We start from the raw sequence: 23426 nt of genomic DNA, 5'->3' as shown, positions 1-23426 counted from the left end.
AAAGAATATTTTATTTTTGATAGAATTCTTTTACTAAAATTTTATTTATTTTTTACTTAGCAAACAAAAAATATAAATATAATAGTTTTTTTTTCAGAAAAACACGACCTAAAATTTTCAACTTATATATTTATTTATTTATCTTTGTCTAGAAGATGCCTGTGTCGTTTGACGTGTTGTTTTCTAAAAAAAAACAAATAGTCTCCTAACACACGCAACCTTCCCATCACTAGACATTAATCTACAGGGAACCATTGTGGCTTTTATGGCATTAACTATAAAAACAAATGAATCATAAATAAAATTCGTCTACATACAACAAATTACTTAACTTCTTAATAATAAAAATTTGAAATTCTAAGGTTAATGATTGTTTTAAGGTCTAATTTTAATGAGTGAAAAAAAGATGGTAATTAAGAATGATTTTTGAAATCGATCAAAGAGTGTATTTCTTTCTTTCTTTGCATTTTGATGGAATCCAATTCCATGCAATTTTACAACCAAACGCAATAACAAAATTATACCTAAAATAACAATGGCATGCACTTTTTAAAGGGTTGTGATCCACGATTCTTAATTTTCACAAAAGCAATCAATACGATTTTAACTCTTTTTTTTTTTAATAAATAAAAAAAAAAAACTCAAAAGTGTATTCAGATGAATGCAGTACGTCCTCCCCTTCGACTATGCCTATCATATGCAATGTTGATTTTATCAACCACATCATTCATTGTGCTGCAACAAACATATTAAACATATAATAATAATAATAATAATGTCAATTTAATATATAATAATAATATTACTTTTAATGCAAATTAACTAAAACTAAAACCTTAAACAACCATACCTTGAGCAATCCGTGAACATTGCCAGATAACTAATCAATAGTGTGTCATTATATTCCTACAAAATAATGTATAAAATAATCATTACATAAGTAATTCCTTCAAACTATTTTGCATATATTCAATCTTCCAAATCACATAAATAATTCATAAAACAGACTTTTTTAATTGACCACTTACTAAATATTTAGAGTAAATTACACGAATGGTCCCTATGGTTTAGGGTAATTTACATGTTTGGTCCCTAACTTAATACTTTAACTCGGAAGGTCCCTACTGTTTGTTTTTGTTACGCACTTGGTCCCTGTCTTACCTAAAAAGACTATTTTGGCCTTGATTTTTTAATTTATTTAAATAAACACACCCCCAAACCCCACCTCCTCACCTTACCTTACCTACCTCACCATTTTTCCATATTTAAATAATATTCTTTTTAGGTAAGATAGGGACCAAGCGCGTAACAAAAGCAAACTGTAGGGACCAAGCGTGCAACAAAAACAAACAGTAGGGACCTTCCAAGTTAAAAAAATAAGTTAGGGACTAAGCGTGCAAATTACCCCAAACCATAGGGACAATTCGTGTAATTTACTCAAATATTTAATGACATTTCATTTATGAAATATAAAATTATAACTATATAACTTTTTCAATCTTTTTTAATGACTTTGACAACTAAATGATAATTGAAAAATAAAAAAGTTGTAAAAAGAGTTAAAGAATTTTTACCATTAAGAAGTCATCCTGAAATTTCTCAGATTCAATAGCTGGTAATCTCCTCAAGAGACTAGAGACTTGTCTTAGCAAAGAATTCTCATATGGGATTTCACCTGTGCATTTTAAAGAAACAAAAAAAAAATCTTATAAGTCTTCCTTTTTATGTGTATTTTGTATGTGAATTAATGATTTAGGACAATATTACCCTTTTGCATAGCAATCAGATAGTGATGAAGCACACGGATTCTGCTATTGAGCATCTTTATAGCACTATGAATGCCAGTCAAGTGAGCAGCCACTACACAAAATGATCAAAAGTTTTGATAAAACATGGAAACATATTCACAATCATGAAAGGGTAAAAATGTCCAAACTCTCACATTGGGTAGCAGCTGAACCTCCATCAGATGGTTTGAGGTGAGCAACATGGTCAACAGATATCCTTTCAGCTTCTACTGTCTGGAGCAATAATAAATGTTAGGGGTATAATCGTAAATAATTAAAATAATAAAACAAGGATTTACATTTACCTCTATAGTGTAGCTGGAGCGTACAAAAATAAGCTGTGGAATCCCATCAATCACATGCAACTCTTGAAGAGTAGAAATTATTCATATCAAACAACAAAAATTATGTATCAGTGATCATTATTTCATCGATATAATTACACAAAAGAAGAAGATTATAGAGCATTAATGTTAGGTTGCATACCACTCTCATAGATATTTACTGGAAGATCCTTTTGAGCATGATTGATCAGAGGGTTCAAAAGAACATACACAGGGCTTTCATTGATATCCATCAACTGTAACAAGATGATCATCATTATCATGTTAAAGAACAGTTTATTGAACAAAACCATAATCCAATTTCACAAACCAAAGATACTTTCAACCAATTTGTGTAACAGAATACAATCTGCAATTCAGCTAATAACTAATACTGTGTAAAATCAACTTTAAGAGAACGAAATTACAAAAAGTTATTTAGTTTTGTATGCAAAATAGGGAAAAAGAACTAATGAATAGATTAGCTTTTTACTAATGAATTCACTCCCAGAGTGTTTTGTTAAACATCCTCCTCGTAAGGAAAGATCATTGAACAATTTGATAATTAAACCTTTAAGCATATACAAATGTATCAAACGTCATACTGTTTCACAAGTTTAGATTAAAAAAACAGTGCTCACAGCTTTGTGTATGTGCATATCTGATTCTTCTGCATCGGCGCCTGTAGAATACCATCCAAGGATGTAGAAGTTGGGAAATACTTTCTTATCTGTTCCACAAACAAAACCAGATGTTGATTAATGTATAAGAAAACCAATAACATGGACTGCCTTATGCAAAACAAAAAACCCTAACATAAACTAAAGTGTCAGGGAAACCCTAGAAATCGATTGTCTGTGGAAGAAAAAATGTGTAAGTGTGTGAAGATGCGTCGAAAGATAGAGGTGCAAACTCACAGAGTTCCTGTTTTTTCTCTAGGAAGGTACGGTCGAGGGAATGGTTGGATGGATCGTAGAGAAGTTCAAAGCTGTTGAAGATCTCGACGGTTCGTCCCCGTTGAACTCCAATGACACAACCAAACACCCGAGGTGAAGAAAGTGCCGGAGAACTGGAAGAGGCGGAGGTGGCGTCACCACCATTGGCGGTGGGTGGTTGCGATTGGGACTTGACTCGTGTGTGGTGATCGGATATGTTGACGATCACCAGTGGGTGAAGCTTGAAGGTTAGTCCGCTACTAGATGATGCCATTTGATTTGCAGTTGTTGAATCTCTGATGGCCGCCAGAGCCCTAACTTATTTTCTCCGATTGAAGTTTTGATTTCGCCGAAGAACGAAAGAGCGGTTTTGCCGTCGATTGGGTTTAAAGGTTTTCACGACTAACGGGGTGTTTCAATTTTCAACCTTGAACCCATCCTCTATTTTTTGCCTAATAAAAATAAAAATAATTATTATTATTATAATAACAATACCAACAAGAGAAGTTGATATAAGGTTACAAAATTAATTAAACTTTTTATAGTGAAAATTCAAAATTGTTAATCAATTATTTTAAATAAATTATTAATTAATAGATATATTTTTAATTATAAAAATTATAAGTGTTAATTTAAATAAACACGTGAAATTATATCACCTTACAATTTGATTTAATTTTATTTTATTTATAATGTTATTAATTTAATGTAATTAGAGTGGTAAATTTAAATTTTGAAATTTGAAATAGAGAATTAATAGGTTGAAAAGTGGCATGCATTAATTAGAAGACTAATAGGGTGATACATGGCAAACGAAAAATAAAATATATATTAATTAGGAGGCCTAATAGGATGACACATGTCAAAATGAGATTAAAACTATTTTTTTATTAGAATAGGGATTTGATAATCATAATTTTTTTATTTTTTTAGAAAATGACTATAAAGTCTGGAATAGGTCATTTTGGACTTGTATTTTGTAAACGGTAATAAGTATACGATCCAACCCGGTATTGTGGTCTCCCCTATAAATATCATTTTGAAGTTCATTTCGATGCCAATAATATCATACTACATTTCGGACACAATTTTGAACTCTGTAATTTCGGACTACCAATCTAACTGTAAATGTCTTCTTCTAGCGATTAAAGTAAGTGAGAGAACAATAATTCTTTGTATGTTAATATTTGTCAACATGTAGAAGTATAAATACGGAAGTAAAGATTAATTCTAGGCACAAAATCAGGTACGTGAATACAGTCCATATTATTAAGACAACAATAGAGACTAAGGGCTGTTTGGCAGGATCTGAATTTTTAATATCTAAATTTTTAAGAGATCTGAATTTCTAAGAGGGCCTGAATTTTTAAGATCTGAATTTTAACATGCTGTTTGGTTGGAACCTCTGAATTTTTATGCTGAATAATAAAAATGACCATTTTACCCTTCTCTATCATTTCTTTCAATTACAACAGTATACTTCCAACATTTCCTTACTAAGACATCGTATTTTAAAAACTATAATAAATTCTAGCATTCTAATTGGGTATAAATAGAAAGCACAATGATATAATGATAAAAATGTATGGTTTCCCTTTTAGGTATTTTTTTCAACTTCACCAAAATAGCATCAAAACTCATAAAAACATCAAAAATAAAAAAATAACACCAATATTAAGCATTGAGCAACTCTTCAAGTTGGACAAAACCCACAATAATTGTTATGGCTTACATTGAGCATTGAGCAACTCTTCAACTCTCAACAAGAAACAACCTAAATTGTCACTCTTATCAGCACAATCTAGCCGTGTGACAAACACAAGATGTATCTCCAACATAGTTACATTTCCATTCCCTTTTATTTTAAATAGCAACCATAAGACAAAAACATCACTTAGGGCACAAATAAATCAATACAAAAATCCAAATACTTAGAATTAAGTCATTACACTCTTCAATAAAAATTGTATCAATCATAAGTAAAAACCCATGTCTGTCGTTCATTAAAGTAAAATAAAAAATATAGTGCAATAAACAAACAACAAGTTCCCATTAAAATACAAATAAACTGAATTTATTAGAACTTCAAAATAAACGATCTAGGGCTTCAATGTCTTGATCAGTGGGATATTGTTGAATTTATAATTATAGAAAATCAAAAGTGGTGTACTCTTGAGTTCCTTTAATTACATAACAAGAAAAAAAGAAAATGTTACCTGCATAAGATGCCGGGAGGTGAAGGGTGAAGCAATCGGAGGTGGAGGCGAAGACGACAGTGGCGGAGACGTTTCAGACGGAGGCGATGCCGGTCTCTCTGGCGGAGGCGATGTCCGGTTGGGACGACTGAGGGTTATAATAGCAGTTTTAATGAGAAGGAGCAAGAGGCGACGTTGTGAAGAAGAAAGAGTAGAGGAAGGATATGGAGGATTTGGGCAAAAAAAGGAACGCACGTTCTATTTATTTTTTCAGACACGCTTTTACATCTGAAAGTTTAAGAGGCATCTTTTTAATTAAGAGGCATAAATTCATATCCAACCAAACAGTCTACATCTGAGAAATTAAGAGGTTGCCTCTTAATTTTTCAATTAAGAGGCTACCAAACAGGGCCTAAATCTAAAGACGCATTCTACTCTTTCTAATATACACACATGTTATTACCCCCCCCGGCAAACGCAATGGCAGGTAGGACTTGCAGCTTGTTTCTGAGTAAAGTTATATGATCTTTTCCCAGTGCTTTAAGGAAAAAGATCAACCAACTGTTCAATTGATAGGACATGGGAGATGCGAAGCTGTCCCGATTCAACGTGTTCTCGAACAAAATGGAAGTCAAGTGCAATGTGTTTCGATCTTGCGCTGATAACTGGATTTTTGCATAGAAATGTAGCTCCCACATTGTCACATAATAACATGGGGGACTGGGGAAGAGTGTTGTTGTCACACCCCAAAACCGAGAACGGCGGAAACGTTCTGGGGCGGAGGACTTCATGTATAGTATCACAACATAGTAATAGTAAACAAGTAAACAAACATCATCCATTGCATTAAATATATAATGTTTTAATATATGTGTGTTCTTCGTAATGTAATAGACACCAAAATGAATGATCAAAAGTAAAAGACGAGTCTTGTCTGTGCTCCGTCTTCTCAAAAACCTGTCACCAGTACCTGTCTACTGATAACCTGAGAATACAAGTTGTTTTGAAAGCGAGTATCAGCATTTAAGCTGGTGAATTCATAAGTATATTAGTGTCTTTGATTTGTAAAACTATAAGGAAAAGACTTGTAACTGTTTGATGAAAAAGTTCGTATAAGTGTGAAAACCCTAGAAAATCTCATATTTCCTACTAGTATAAAAAGTAGTCTTCTACCAAGACCCGATAGTTTTGGAGGTTTGCTTCTCCGTATGAATGAAGGTTTTTCCCTATGTAACTATTATTATCTAAATATATAGTCTACCTCATCGTTTAAGTGAATGTGTCACACAATAAAAGTAAAAGGGAAAATAATATAATCATTGGAATATTATCCTTTGGTACTAGGATAAACACGGCAGAATTACTTGCCGAATGGTATTAACCGTAGACATCCGTCGATGTGCATGTTCCCTCTGTAGCTAACAGTTGGGTGTAGAATGGTTAGTCCCATACGTATATAATAGTATCTACTCATATAGTATGTAATATTATCTCTTCATATAGTATGTAATAGTATCTATTCATATAGTATGTAATAGTATCTCTTCATATAGTATGTAGTACATTTGTATAGACTCATGAATGAAATGACTCTTGTATGTTCCAATTGAACTGGAAATAGTAAGTAGTATCTCCTAAACTATACCTATTATAGTTTACTAGTAATGTAGTCTGGAGTGTCCATGTGTGTTTATACACCTTTGCTAAACAAGGTGTTGGAGCTGAAGTCACAGCCATCTTATCAAATACATAAATATATACCTACTACATAAGTGTACATATATGGTTTTTAGCAATACATAAGTTGAAAAGAGGTTTTTGTAATACATTTAAAAGGTTTGAAACAATAAACAATAAAGACTTGAATGCTAGTTTATAAAACGATTTAAAAGTAGTTTGTTTGATAAGACGGTTTGAAAGTATAGTAAATCCATATGTATGATAGTTATTAATCACGTGTGATTGATATAATAACTATGACATTCACTTGTATCCCCCCCCCCCCCATAAAAGCATTTAAAAGCATGCAAAAGCATTTAAAAGGTTGTTTAAGGGGTATGAACTCACCTGAAATAAGTGATGCGATAGTAGGATCGATAAAGGATGCTAAGTGTCAAGTGAGGACTTGAACACACACAATGATCATAGTTAACATATAATAAAACATATATGTATCTAATTAGTCATTTAGCAACTAATTAACCAAGTTAAAACACCCTAGGTCATGGAAACACTTTGATTCAAGTGCTATTGATACCAAAGGGTTGCATCTAAGGATTGCAACGCATGGCATTGGAGTTTATGGACCAAGGTCACTTCCCCCATGAGTTTACGGCTGTAAACTCATGGTACTAAGTGCCATTGTGCGATTTAATGTCTTATAAGTCAAGGGTAAGCATTCTATGATCAATTCCAAGCCTTTGGAAGTGATTAGGGCACCATTTCACTCCTTTGTGGAGTTTACGGTCCTTGGACCATTTCTCCTTGGGTTTACGGCCGTAAACCTAAATGGTTTGTGGTCATTTTGTTGTTTTAAGTCCTAATCACATCAAGGATGGTGTCCATACTAGTATCCAAGGCTTGGTAAGGGACTAGGGCACACTTTGGCCCATTGATTAGGGTTTACGGTCCAAGAACATCTTGGGTCGTGAACACCTTTGATCTTGTGTTTACTTGTGTTTTATAGATGATTAAGAAGTGTAACAAGTTTTATAACACACTAGAGTAAGAGTACTTACTATGTAGAAGCTTGAAAAGGTGCTAAAAGTCCAAGAACACTAGTGTGTGTTCTTGGTGAAACTTGAAGATCTACACATATGGAATGATTTCACGGATGGAATCATGTAAGATCACTAGACTAAGTAAGATATTAACTTATTAGGGCTAGAAACACTTACAAAGTTGAAGATCAAAAAGGAAAGTCGGATGCTACTTGAGAGGATTTGAGTTCTAGTCTTGAAATGGTGAAAAAGTGTTAAAAATGGCTAAGTGTCATATTTATACCCTTGGGGTTTACGGCCGTAAACACCATGTTTAGGCCGTAAACTCCAAAATCTTGGAGTTTTGGGACATTATTGTTGCACAATAAACCCTATGGAATCCTCACTCCTGATATCTCCTGAAGTACTAGGCTTTAGAACACTGAAACTGACTCTATACAGCTCGAAAGTTAGCAGAAACTGATCTGACTTCTACTGAAGTGAATTGTTTGTACATGATAGAAATTCTAGGTTGTCACATATGTGGATATCATGAAGTAGTTGTTGAATCCATAGAAGCTCTGCAGTTGTGTAGGCTAAGGCCTTGTATTCCGCTTCCGTGCTTGAGCGGGCAACAACTTGTTGCTTACAAGAGGTCCGACTATAAGATTATGACCATGAAAGATGGTAAATCCATATTGAGATCTATATTCATCGGAGTCCAACATTCATCCCGAGTCTGAGTATGCAAGAAGAAATTCCGTTTTTTGAGAGGTGGAGTGTAAGCAGTGGGTTAAGGTACCGTTTAGGTAACGTAAATACACTTGACGGCTTGCCAATGTAGAGTTGTAGGTGAGTGCATAAATTGACAGATACGTTTGACTACAAAGTCAATGTCAGGCCATGTGATGGTGGCGTACTGTAATGCTCCAACTCTTTGGCGATATAGTTTTGGATCGACAAATGGGTCGCCATGGAGGATTAGTTTGGTGGATGGATCAGCATGAGTGGTGATTGGTTTTGAATCATGCATTTTGTTCTTGAGAAGGATGTATTCACTGTATTTTTGTTGTGAGATAGTGATGCCATTTGGTGTATGAGTGATTTGGACATCAAGAAATTAATGTAGACTTTCAAGATCTTTGAGAGAGAACAAGTTGTACAGGTTGTCGATCATGGTCTAAATGAATGTGGAGTTGGTACATGTAATTATTAAGTCATCAACATAAACAAGAATGTACACAATACCAACAGTGGAATGGTGTGGTGTACAAAAAAAAGATGTCAGATTGACGCGCCCTGAATCCATAGGTAACAAGATAATGCTTTAGTTGATTGAACCATGCTCTAGGTGTCTGTTTGAGGTCATAGACTGCTTTATGGATTTTTCACACTAAAGTGGGTTGAGACGCATCTTCAAAGCCCCGTGGTTGTTCCATATACACATCTTCTTTGAGAATTCCATGTAAAAATGCATTGTTGATATTGAGCTAGCGTATTGTCCAACCATGAGAGGGAGCAATGGAAATGACCAGTCGAACGGTTGTTGGTTTGATGACGGGACTGAAGGTTTCAAAAAAAATCTATACTCTCCTCTTGGCTGAAACCTTTTGCTACTAGACGGGCTTTATATCATTCTATTCGACCATCTGAATGTCGCTTTACCCTGTAAATCCATTTTCATCCAACAATATTAGTATTAGGGGGACGTGGTAAAAAGGTCCATGTGTGGTTTCTCATCAATGCTTCAAATTCACATCTCATTGCATTTACCTAAAATGAGTTTTGGAAGGCTTGAGACATAGTAGGAGGTTCAAATGTGGGGGAGTGGTAATAAGGAATGTCTTGGGTTTAAGGGAATTGGTGTGTGCTCTAGTAATCATTTTGTGTTGAGTGTTGTCAGTCGGACGAATGTATCGTGGGGCATGATTAGATTGAGAACTGATAGTGGGGCGACGATATGAGGGTGAGATAGGTAAATCATAAGGTGGAGTGCAGGGAGGGGAGGAGGTGGATGAAGAGGATGGAGTTGGGTTTGAAGTTGGAGTTGGTGGCGGAGGGTGTGTTAACGAGTTTACATGTTGAAGAATGGCAGCGGTAGATGGTACGGTAGGGATTGATGTTGTAGTTGGTAATAGGAGTAGGGATTTGGATGAAAAAGTGAACGTTATTTTGTTGAAGACTACATGGCGGTAAATGTAGATATGAGATGTGGTGACATGCAAGCAAAGGTATCCCTTGTGGGAAGTACTTTACCCGATAAAGACACATGGTAGGGATCTGAAATCCATTTTTTGTTGTAGGGTTGTAAGAATGGATAGCAAAGGCAGTCGAAGGTGCGAAGGAAGTTGCAATGGGATTCTTTGCGATAGATTTTAGAGTATGGGGAGTCATATTCTAAGGTGGATGTGATTGTATGATTGTGTATGTATGTAGCAGTTTTAAATGCATGTTCCCAGTAGGAGTGGGGAATAGAGGATATGCTAAAAGAGATATGTAACGCCCTGTTACGAATCGATTCCTAGTTTGAGGTTGTGGCCAGAAGATCGGTCATCATAAGGATTAGGGATTATGAAAAGGTAAGATCTAGGCCTACTTGGGTGTGATTGATGTATTAGAAGTGATCCAGGTGTTCGGTTCGTGTTTTGGAGCCTAGGGGTATTTCAGTAATATGTCAGTTCGGGCTTTTGTAGAAAATGGATTTTTGTTCGGAAGGTCTTAAGAAAGGTATGAGTTGATATAAGTGTAGGGCTTCTCTTTACCTTTCCGTAAATATAATGATTGTCAGAATCGGGCTTATAACGAAGAAGTTATGGCATTCGAAAGTTTCGTGGTTTTCAGGCTTAGCCGAGTACGCGGGGTGTACACAAAGCTTACATGGGGTGTACAAGTGAAGAAGGCAGTACGCAGGGCATACCTTGGAGTACGATAGGCGTACTGACCATGATGGTTGCAAATGTTCTTTGGAGTACGCTGGACGTACGCAGTCAGATCGACCCTTAGCCCCCATTCATCCTCTATCCCTCTAAACCATAGAAATCGACCCTTAGCCCCCATTTGAGTGATTATAGAGCTTCAAAGTGATTTTTGTGTGTTTTGGTGCTTGAGGAGGAAGAAGAAACTTCTTGAAGAGTCACTGTTTAACTTGGAGCTTTGGATCCACGCTTTGCGCACCTAGATCTATCTTCTGAAGGTATAAAGTCTTAAGCTTGACAACTTTTTCATGTAGATCTAGCTAAGTGGTACATTATTATGGTTTTGGTCTCTTTGAGGTGGTTCTTGTGAGTAGAAGTTACTCCATAACCTTTGAGCTTCAAATTTGGTCCTTATAGAGGTTATGGAGTCATAAAGTTTGGATCTTGAGGGGTGTAATCCTTCCAAGCATGATTTGGTAGTCATTTGATGAAGTTTAGGACTTAGGGTTTTGATTTGGGCCCCATTGAGTTATGCTAAGTCATAAAGTTGGAAACTTTATGACTTAAGAAGTCCCTTGAAATCAGATCCAGAAGTTTTGACTGAGGTCTTAAGCTATTAAGAAGTTTTAAGACATTTTGGGAGTGATTTTGACCTTTTGGAATTCATCTTTGGTGTTTGGGCTCCATTAAGCCATGCAAAGGCTTAAAGCATTCGACTTTATGGATCAAGTCACTTATATTTGGCTATTCTGAGGGGTTGGACGTCTTGACTTAATGGATTAAGATCTAGAATTGAGAGTTCGTCATCAGGAGGAGTACGTTGGGTGTACAAGCCTGTACGCGCAACGTACAAGCACTTAAGCCAGTACGCTTAACGTACAAGCTGAGTACGCCCCGCGTACTCAGCAGAGTGGGATTTTGGGTTTTGGGCCATCTTTTGGGCCTTGTTGTTTTGGGCCCTGTTGGGCCATCAGGATTTGGGTTGATATTTATTTGTGGAAGCCCACTATGGTTTTGAGCCCAATTTGGAAAATTGGGCCATGCATTGGGCCTTGGGTAGTTTTGGTATTTGGGCCTTATGGATTATTAGGTTTGGGCCTAAGTTATGAACCAAGTTAGATTAGGGGTAAAATGGTCTATTTACCCCAAATGTGGATTTAAGGTTATGCATTGAAACCCAAATGGTTAATTGGGTTTTGTCTTGATGGTTGACAGTTTGGGGATCGGTCAGCCAGCAGCCAAAGATTTATTTGTGGGACTTCAGTAGTGAGAGGCGAGTCTCCTCACCATACCAACAAGTCAAATGCACCAAGGGCAACCCATTATGTGTTATGTGGTATGCTAGTTGATTACGTGTTAGGTGGTATGCTAGTTGATTATGTGGTACATGATATGCTAGTTGTCTTTGTGATACTTGCATGGAAGACCCCGGGGGGAGCCCATGACACTTGGATGTCAGACCATGTGGGGGTGCATATGGCATTCCAGGTGTAACATCCCAAATTTCGAGTCCAAAAATTTATTTTAAACATTACTAATTCATAGCGTTAAGTCATTCAAACATAGAAAAAGCGTTTATATGACAAATCATAGTTTCATTTCCAAAACACTTGTTTAATTATCATAGTAAACATCCCAAGCTAACTTGCCATGGTGTATGCACTGCAACCCTCCTGAGCACCTCTTCTGAAAACTGGATACCTGAAACCAAAACTGAAAACCGTAAGCTTGAAGCTTAGTGAGTTCCCCAACCTATTGCATACCATACATATCTACTGATCCATACATGCCATACATAACACTTAGCACACAACCACATATTGGGCTCTCACCTGCTTCATTGGGCCTCGCCCGCTATCGGACCCCGTCCGTCACCAGGCCCCGCCTGGCTTCGAGCCCCGCTCGGCGTACATATCTGTTTTCCTTAGACCCCGCCTGTCTCCGAGTCCCGCCCGCTAACATATACTAGCATACAATCATATCACAATGCATAACTAACATACTCTACTAGATTACTGTACTAAGGCCTCGCCTATCTTGGGCCTCTCCCCTGTCCTACTACCGATGAATCCTGGAACCCCGTCCACGCTCCTACTGATAGTGAGATGCGGGCCCAGACCACACTCACTCTTTTCCTTACTTGGGCATCGCCCCTGCTCTACTGATAATGAGGTATGGAACACCATCCACACTCTGCTATTGATGAGATACGAGACCTCGGCCACACTCACCTCCCTACCAGGCACATACATGTATCACACAGACAACAAGTATAACTATCATACAAACCATTCCTTGGGCACCCGCCCGCTAACATTGGACCTTAGTCCCGAATATCATACTCGCATACTATGCCTAGGGCTAACCCCGGGTCTTCCTACTCATAACTACATGGGCCGACATTATGGTCGTAGACCCATTCACACAAAGGGAAACTCACCTGCACTGCTGAACTTTGCTGATAACCCTCTGGCTGCTGTCCGACAACTCTCTGAACCGCTGCTCCACTAGCTCCCCGAGCTACTATTATCAATATAACACTTAGTTCCAAACTGAACTCTAGAAGTCAAACTAAGTCAACTCCGGTAAAAGTCAAAGTATTGGTCAAAGTCAACCTTCTAGTTGACTCAACTCGCCGAGTCAACTCATAGACTCGCAGAGTTCCTAAACCCAAAACTCTCTCCAAATACGACTCAACTCGCCAAGTCACCCCAAGATTCGTCGAGTTCAACGATCTCTGAGTCCCATCCTGTCCAACTCACTGAGTCACCACTTAACTCACTAATCTGCGTCTTAACCAGAAAAGGTTGAGGTTCTGCGACCAGACTCGCCGAGTCCAAGAACACCAGACTCGCCGAGTCCAGGAACAGACTCGCCGAGTCCAAGACAATCTTCAACAAAATCGTCGAGTTGTTCTTCCAACTCGCCGAGTTCGCGCTTATGTTCATAAAACTCGTCGAGTACACCCATGTGACTCGCCGAGTCTCTTCATATCTCAATCCATACAGTGGCTTTTTGAGCCATGCAGGAGCTCCAATCCATAGATCCACTCTTCTACAGTCTATCCCCCACGTAAAGTTGCAAAATTTACGTGAAACCAAGGAGATAAAGGCCCAAAACACTCTAGGGCTAGGGTTTAAGACAAAGGGGCTTCACCAATAACTTACTAACTGCTGCTTTAAGACATTCTGGACCATCACAACCCTAGATCTAAAGTAGCAACCTCAGATCTAAGTCCCAAACCCGAAACAGATCTCAATCATACCATAATAGCCCCAAAATCTCATTCAATAATAGATCTAATTGCAATAAAGCCAAAACAACTACTTATTACCTCAAGGATGACCTCCCACTGAAGAATAATCCAACTCTCTACAAAGCCCCTTGCTCCAAGCTTCTTGATCTTCTATATCTCTTCACAAAACCCCCTTATCCAAGCTCCAAATTGCTTCCAAGAACTCTCACTCATGATTTAAGGTTTCTGGATCTCAAAAGAGGAGTAAAGAGGCTGGGAAAGGGATGCAATGTTCTTTAAATAGGGCATAACCCCCAATATTAGGGTTTTTTTCTCGACCAGACCAGACTCGCCGAGTCCACTAGCCGACTCGCCGAGTCGGTCACTTACTTTATACCCCAGATCCCGCTCCGACTCGTCGAGTTCCTCCCTGGACTCGATGAGTTGACTCATGACTTAGAGCTTTTCCTTTGTTTTCTTGGTCTTTCTGATTCTGGGTGTTACACCAGGTAAAGACTATGGGGGTGCCATGACACTTGGTTATAAGACCATGTGGGGGTGCCCATGGCATTCCAGGTAAAGACCATGGGGGTGCCCATGACACTTGGTTATAAGACCATGTGGGGGTGCCCATGGCATTCTAAGTAAGACCATTGGGGGGTGCCCATGGCACATAAGTGTAAGACCCTAGGAGGAGCCCACGACATCCTTATATGTTTATATGCATGGCTTATGTGATTGATATGGTTTATGTGATTGTGTGGGGGCATGCTATGGGGAACTCATAAAGCTTCGTGCTTACATTTTTGTTTATGGTTTCAGGTATCATCGGTTTGGAAATGAAGGGCCTGGCTTGATCGCAGCGCACACACCCGTGTTTTCCGCAATATGTGATTTTGGGATGAACTCTAATAAATGTTTTTAATTAGAAATGATTTGGAATGTTGAATTAAACGATATCTATGTTTTGACTATAATAAAAATGAAAATTTTACCCTTGATTTTTGGGTCGTTACAAGATAAGCCCTTTGCAACAATGATTCGATGTCTTCTTTCCACTGCCCCGTTTTGTTCAGTCGTATGATGGCAAGTAATACGATGGAGAATACCACACGACTGAAGTGGATACGGGCGGTATTCACCACCCTAGTCGAATTGAAAATTCCTAATGTCACAACCAAATTTAGTTTTGATCATGGTTTTGAAGTTGATTATAGTTTGAAGCACCTGTGATTTTGCAAAAAGAAAATATATCCAGACAAACTTGGTAAAATCATCAACAAAAATAATGAAATATCGACTACCATTTATTGAAAAAGGAGGGGGTATCCAAACATCATAATAAATTAACTCAAAAGGTGTGGTACATGTAACATGTGAAAAAGAAAAGGGAAGTCTACAACTTTTTCCTAATTGGCATGGTTGATAGATTTGATGTAAGTTATTTGTTGAAGTCAGAAGTTGAAATGTAGAAGCTATGTGTCGGAGGATGGCCTCATGTGGATGTAAAATTTAAGTTGGAAATAAGTAGAAATAATGTTATTAAAAGTTGTAAATTATCTCGTTAGAAACGTTTAAGAGAAAACCTCATCGAAATCCGAGTTATAACAAAAAAGTTATGAGTTATTGAAGTTTCGCGACAGAACTGACACGACGCCATACGACGTAAAAAGTGAGTTTTCGATAAACTATGTTTTAGCCTTTGTGATCTAAATGAACGTCATAGTATTCGTTAAACCGAGAATTTTCATAAAAAGAACGTCCAAATATGACTTCGTATGAGGAAGTTATGATTTTTATAAGATTCGGCATAGCAGTACACAACCCGGAACTCGAAATAACGATCAAGTGATTTTTAGCCGACACAACCTAAATGAGAATTGAAGATCTTGTCAATAGTAGTACAATGGTAAAAAGACAGACGAAAATGGACGTCGGATGAAGAAGTTATGAATTTTTAATGGGCTTTTCCTGTCCCGACCCGTTAAAAATATAATAATAAAAATGAACTCAAAATTAGCCGACGGAGTCTAAACAAAATTTGTAGAGTATAATCTCACCTATGTGTGGATATAAAGAACGTCAAAAACGAAGTTCGTATGCAAAAGATATGAATTTTTGAAGTTCTGGGCACAAACTTCGAAGCTTATCCGAAGGAAACGCGTTGTGTCCAAGGGAATGCCCCGCGTTCGCATGCAATGGACACGTATCTCGCATCTTGACACGTTCGAAGCCCGGAAACCGATACAAAGCCACACACCCACCGAAACGCGTTGCATTCCTCCGAGGAACGCACTGCGTTCCTCCGAGGAACGTGCTGCGTAGACCAGGCCAGCCCCCTATAAATAGAATGCGAAGGTCTTCGGATTTAGGTTACAATTTCTCATATTCTTCACACTTTTACACCCTCTAATCTCTCTTAAATTACCCTAACATCCCCCGAAGCCTAGGAAACATCCCCGACACCCGAAGCAAGTCCCGGCGCACCGAAGACCTGAGAAAATAATATTTTCAAGTTGATACTATGCCCGCGCAAGGACTGGTTTTCAACAAAAATCTCCAGTTTCATCAAAGAAAGTCAATTTTAGAGACGAAGTGTTGCCCAAATCAGCATTTTATCAATCGATTATTTCACGGTGAGTTCAATATAGGGACAATTGTATGTTATGTGTTATATGCGCAATGTGCTTTCCTGTGTTATTTTGATAATGAAGCTATACCTTTGAACAAAAGTGAATGAGTAAACATCACTTTGGTACTGGTATGTAGCCTTTGACCATGAAGTGAATTAGTAAGCATTCACTTTGGCATTGGCAGAAGGCTAAGTAGGGCTGAACGCCTGGCCAAAATGTTAATTCAGAAATTGTTTATTTCTATGCCACTTGGGATGATGTCTTATTGATGTATATCATGTTGAAATTATTGATGTATATCATGTTGAAACTGTTATTGAACTCACTAAGCGTCACCGCTTATCCCTCTCAGTGTTTAATTATTGCAGGTGATAATCATCCAATATAGTTATGTACTGTTAGAAGATGTAGAATCGATAATTTTATAGCTTTTGTATTTAGTGTATAAATTCTTGGGAAATTATGTAATATATAAAACTTTGTAAAAACCTCGTTAGTCGGTTTGTATCCAGTCTTTTGTAATAAGATCATATATTTAAAATATGTTTATGAATATGCATGTAGCATGTTTTAGAGTAATATGATGTCGTTTTAGAAAGGGGTTCTTTCAGTTTTAGCGCCACTTTTTTTTTTACAACAAAACATTTATATTTAAAAATCAGATCCAATGTTTTTTTTCAAAAATTTAAATGGAATATAAAATAATAAAAAATAATTAAGATAATAAATGCAAAGCACAAAAAACATTACTTAAATTAATACTTAACTTGTCTTAACTGTAATATTCTCAATATTTAATACAAAAATATATTCCAAAAAGCTATAATAAGTCTAAACATTGTGCTAGTAATTACTCAAAATATTAAACTATCAAACTTAATACTTGTTGGAAAGAAACACGAAAGTTGACATGAAGATGAAATTTGCATAGTTGCTCCTCTTGTTTATCCATCTTGAACAATTGCTTGTAATATAATGATAATAAATCATATAAAATATATAAGAATATCACTAATAATCATATAAAAATATGTAATAATATCACTAATAATGACCACACATAAAAAGAACCATAGATCAAATGGTTATCCTAGTTGAAAATACTTACCATTGTAACGGTTACGTGTCGAAAGGACCATATTTATAATATATCCCTGCTACAAGGACAATTTTAACAAATTCTAAAAGGACCATTTTTGTCATGTTTTCCTATAACGAGGACCATTTTTGTAACAGTTACCTGCCACAAGGACCATTTTTGTAATACATTCCTGTAACATGGACCATTTTTGTAACAATTACCCCAGTTGGAGTTATTTTAATCAACATTAAAATTAAAACAATTCATATTTTATAACATTGTAGTTTTAGAAATCTATGCGAGTAGAGCAACATACTTTCACTGATTTGTTGATTATAACACTCTACTTTCATATTTCATCATATTAGAGCATTAAAATGAAAGTATGATGCTATGATTTATATGATTTATTGGATATGATTAACATTTCAAGTAGTTACCAAAACACGTATTTGCCCTCATCGTTATTATCATAATGAATTATCTTTGGTTATGAGTGACCTAATCAATAAGACACTTACCAAAGAAATCAAGCCCATAACTATGACAATCGAGGGCTGATGATCATAGCAAACAATGGTAACATATTATTGGTTTGAAAAAAAATTATAAATTACTAAAAAGGAAATCTTGAAGCTAAATCAATACACCATTGACTCATTTCTAATGTTAATAATGGGCAAACATGTGGCTTTGCACAAAATAGAAGATATACTAACATCAACTTATTTGTAATGTCTTGATAATGGGCAAATATGTAAATTCAAACACATAGATATAGAAGAAAATGTTGACCTAACATCAACCTAGTTGTAATGTCAAACATGGATAAACCTTCCAAAATTCAAAGCATGATTCCCACGTAGATAGATACTAATAATTCATTCATAGCAATGGATATGGGCAAATAGGTCATTTGACATGAAAACTTAAAAAAAAAAAAAAACTAACTTGTAGGTACTCCAATTCCGCCATGCTTTCTGTCTTCTGAAATCAGTGTATATAGAGATCATAGACCTGCATCAGAAGCAAAAAATTCAGCCCAAATTTTTTTAGGTTTGACCAATTAGATAAAAGTCAACTGTGGCATCATACTTTACCTAAAATGGCAAAGAGATTTGACCAATTAGATAAAACATTATTGATTTGACCGAAAATTTCAAGCAAATATTATTCGCAGATCCCAACTTTTTGAACATATTAGCTATAGAAAAATCAATATCAGTAACTACTCTCCTTGAACAATACCAAAAACGAAAAGGAATGTTCTTTAAAATACCGACTATGTGATGACGGATTTATGAATAAAGGAAACTAAGCAACTTTGTTAATTTATAATCTGATAAAAATAAATAAATAAATAACAACATAAGTGAGTAACGTTCATTCACTAAGCCCATACATGCCAAAATGAACCACTATCTCTTTACCATCAACATTTCTTCCTGAAACAATGACATAAAACATAAAAAGAAAAGATTGGTTTTTTGTCACACCCCCGAACCAGACGGCGGAAACTTCCGGGGGCTGTTGTGACTCAATTGAATACCATAACATTGAATATATATGAAACGTAACAACATTCGTCACCATGCATTAATATAGTACAACCAGTAGAGTTTACATGAAATACATTGTTTAAACATTACATTCCCAAAAATAAATTGTTCGATTCGTACATAAATAAACTGCAAGCCATCACTGAATATGATTTCCTTTGATTCAATGGTTCCCCGAGAATACAAGTATTTTGAAAAACGTCAACATATGAAATGTTGGTGAGTTCATAAGTAGTGTTTGAAATCCAATGTTTTGTATTGTTTGAAAACCACCAGAAAATCCGATATTTTCTGAAAACTGTTTAGTCAAAAAGGTGTGAAGATCCATAGGTATGCTTGTTTGTTTCTATACTTGTAAAAATTGTTCATTAAAATTGTATGCATTTCGAATCCGTATGTACTGAAAACCCTAGGAAAACCCGATGTTTTCCTGATTTCTTGAATTCCATGAAGTTACATTGAAACCATTGCATAGCGTGTAGTGTCAGTCCCAGGCGACGTTGGATTATTTTTGAGCATGATTAATTGCTACAAACACGCATTACACAAACGACCAGTTTATAGCTATACTAACGATCCCGTAGGCGTCGTCCGTACTAATCACGTTATCCAACCGCCCTGACTATGTGTAGTCCCACATCCGAAGAGAAAGAGGGCACGAAGACCTCGATGACTCCATTAACCGGTTGGGGATAAAAAAAATGTACGAGGGGTCCCCGACCCGCCTCGCATGAAATGTAGACTTTACTAGCTAATACCAAAGGACCCTTGGGGACCAGTAGTATACAAGCCATTGAAAGTCCTTTTACGTTGTGTTAGATCGGTAAAACCTAACACTTCGTAAGATAGAGGGCTTCGGGCCTTAAGATCAGGTCATTGGGCTAGCTAGGCTCAACGAACAAGATTTTACACTTTTGGGGCCCAAAGATGGTGCGTAGACGTCTGTGCACACTCGCATGTATATTGAATTCCCAAACGTTACTTGTATGAATCGTAGTGTCGTAGTGTCGTAGTGTCGTCGTGTTAGTAGTTTCGGATTTTATTTGTTCGAGACCGAACCAATTCGTTTAACAACGACTTTTGGTATTGTAGTGTATTGTATTTCGTCGATAGTCGCGGTGCCATTATTTGATCAAATTGCATGTATTGAATTAGCCTTGAAAGTTTTCTGTTTTCAGCCCCTCATTGTTTGTAAAAATTTACTTTTTCAACCCTTTAATTAAATACTTTCCGGTTTGGTCCTTAAATCAATTTTCTTGACATTTTAACACCAAAAATTATTGAAATTGATATTTTTCAGCATATTTTTCAATGACAATAGTTTAAGTCCCTGAAATTTCAGTTTTTTCGGTTATCACCCTTCTTTTTCGCAACTTTGACAATTTTGGCCCAAATTGTAAAATTTTTGCAACTTTGGTCCTTTTTAAATTTAAAAAGCATTTTAAACCTTTGAAAAGGACTTGGAACACTTATAGTCCACTGATTTACAGAAAAATACAGTTTTGGCCCTCCAAAACAGAAAATCTCGCATAATGGGCCTCATTGGGCCGAAAATGTCAATTTTAGCCCATTAAGCTTGAAATTTATGTTTTTAATCCTCTAAATGAGTATATTTCCAGAAATTGTTTTATTGAAACTGTTTTGACACACCTCATCCATCAGAATTCGTGATATGTCAATTTGGGCCCTTAATTTTGTATTTTTCACATTTTAGGTCCAAAAATTTGTGTTTTTAGCCCAAAGAAATTGTTACTAAACCATTTAGCCATTTTTCTAGAAATACTTTGTATGTAGAAATATATTTGATGCTAAAATCATTTAACATAAGGTATATCTCGGTTTTGAGGGGTTTTATGGCTAGATCCAACATTATAACACACAAAAGCATACATATAAGCATGGAAATCATACAAGGCATACAAAACACATATAGATCTACACTTTCACTTGTATTACCCCCCCACAAAACTCATAAAAACAGAAAATAGGGGGTATGAAGCTCACCTTGGGTGTGGGTTCGGTTTTGCTAAGAAAATGGAAGAAAATGGAGTGATTTTCGGCCTTAGCACCCTTCCTTGGTAGATCTCGAGTTTGGTGACTTCTAAGGTGTATGATCACAAGTTGGAATAGATTTAGAAGAGGTTTTTAATGGAATGAAATAGCTAGATCATATATATAAGTAAATACTTACCTAAGATGGTGACTAGCTTGAAAGATCCTCTTGAAAGCTTCTTAAAATCTCGAAATTATGGGGAGGAAAGGAGAGAGTTTTCTTGAATGTTCTTTGAGAGCATTTGTGAAATGGGTGTGTGTGTTTGAGATGTGGCCGAGAGTGAGAGAGAGGAGAGGATATAAGTGATTTTGAAGTGATGCTTGCTTGGAAACATGAGTTGTGTGCATGGAAACCCAACAAATAAAAGTGAGGTGGCAACCCAAGGTCAACTCTCCCTTTTTCCTTGGGCTTGGGCCGAGAATGGGGAGAGAAGAAAGGATTTTTGGGCTTTTTGCCCCTAAGCCCAATATTAGAGTTAGTTTGGGTGTTTATTGGCCTTATAAAATAAAATTGTGATTTTTATGCTTTAATAAGCTAGATTAGGTTAATCATGGATCAAAGCTTTCAATTTATTTCATTCTAGGCCCAATATGGCCCATAATATTGAAATAAATGAATGTGGGTCCAATTAGAGCCCAATTAGGGTTCTAAGCCCATGATAGTCTAATTGGAAGCTTATTGGTCCATTTGGATCCAATAAGGGAGTCCTAGTCCAAAATGGACTTAAACAAGGACTTCTAGGGTTTCCAATTGTTTGATGACTATTTGTAGTACTTGTATGATGTATTTGATTGAAGTTTTTGATGTCATAATAGTAGGTGTCAATCATGTTCTTAAGTTTTTGATTCACATTAACTTGAGTGTATAGATTACATGACACAAAATTTCCAGTTGTGACATTTTTTAATTCATGAAATGAATTCTGTATTACATTATTGAAATATTGACTCTAAAAATTCACGGCTGGATGTGTTTTCTTTCAACATTCAATGATTAGTAGAATGATTTGCAAGCGACAAATTCATAAAAGTTGGAACTAATGAGAAACACAAAATACAAGACACATGGAATGCTCACTTGGGGTAGGCCACATGACATCAATCTTTTTATCTTCTAGCTAGAACATCAAGGCTAAAAGGGTAAACTTAATAAAATTCTAAATTGTTTTTAGTTTACCTAATCAAAGAATATAAAGTTGTGGAAGTATATATTATCTAACGGATTGCACTACACTAACAACAACTTTGATGAGTTCTATGCACATGAAAATATATAAAGATGAGAATAATATTTTTTGTACTATGGATCCAAATAACTCTTTTAGATCAAATCATAAATGGTAGATGTAACAATGATAAAAGGAAACGAGAAAACTAACATAATCATTTCATCGAATACCTATTGGGCAGAACTTCAGCTCCGCCACTGAACATGGTAGTTTCATGGGAAAATCCTCCAGATGTCATACCCTTCACATTAGTCCTCTTTTTCTAATCATATAATGAAAAAAAAATGAAAATAATTAAACTCTTGTCAAACAGTTAGAGTAAAATGTAATTGAAATAGTTAGGAAAAATAGTAATATAATATACTTGAAGGGCATAGTGGGGAAAGCATAACAATTTTAACAGATACATAAAAGACTTTCAAATCATCGATCAGCTGCACTTGTCCATTGGAAATGGAATTTGGTTGGGGATTCTTATCAAACACATGGTATGTGTCCCTTGCCTCATTCCTATGTCTTATGTTACTATATCAACCAACTCATCCCACTCAAAACCCTATCATTATTTTCATCTTCACTTACATCATCGTCTTCATTCTCTAAATAATAATAAAAAAAATAGAAATAGATTTTGGGGAATAACATACCTTATAATCACCAACCTATAATTCTTTATAGAACATGTCTTCTACCAACAATAGTTGATGGAATTACTATCGGGACCTGGACATCGTGATAGCAAAAACTTAATTAAAAGAACAATTTGTGTAAAATTAGGGCAGC

The 23426-nt window shown here is 36.2% G+C and overlaps 1 protein-coding gene across 1 annotated transcript; it reads right to left on the bottom strand.

Moving 5' to 3' along the window:
- Window positions 1–423: 423 nt before the first annotated feature.
- Window positions 424–3478, bottom strand: LOC145074805 (COP9 signalosome complex subunit 6a-like). Its single transcript, XM_079021130.1, has 9 exons — window positions 3028–3478; window positions 2752–2840; window positions 2274–2367; window positions 2093–2154; window positions 1943–2021; window positions 1768–1860; window positions 1575–1675; window positions 851–906; window positions 424–735 (listed from the first exon to the last, which is right to left on the bottom strand). Exons 1-9 carry the CDS (start codon window positions 3317–3319, stop codon window positions 654–656), a joined length of 948 nt encoding a protein of 315 aa, XP_078877256.1. The 5' UTR covers window positions 3320–3478; the 3' UTR covers window positions 424–653.
- Between the last annotated feature and the right edge of the window lie 19948 nt (window positions 3479–23426).

Source organism: Lactuca serriola, chromosome 9, assembly GCF_051521515.1.
Source record: "Lactuca serriola cultivar US96UC23 chromosome 9, Lser_US96UC23_V15, whole genome shotgun sequence".
Classification (NCBI taxonomy): Eukaryota; Viridiplantae; Streptophyta; class Magnoliopsida; order Asterales; family Asteraceae; genus Lactuca; species Lactuca serriola.
This window is presented reverse-complemented; position numbering and strand designations above follow the sequence as displayed.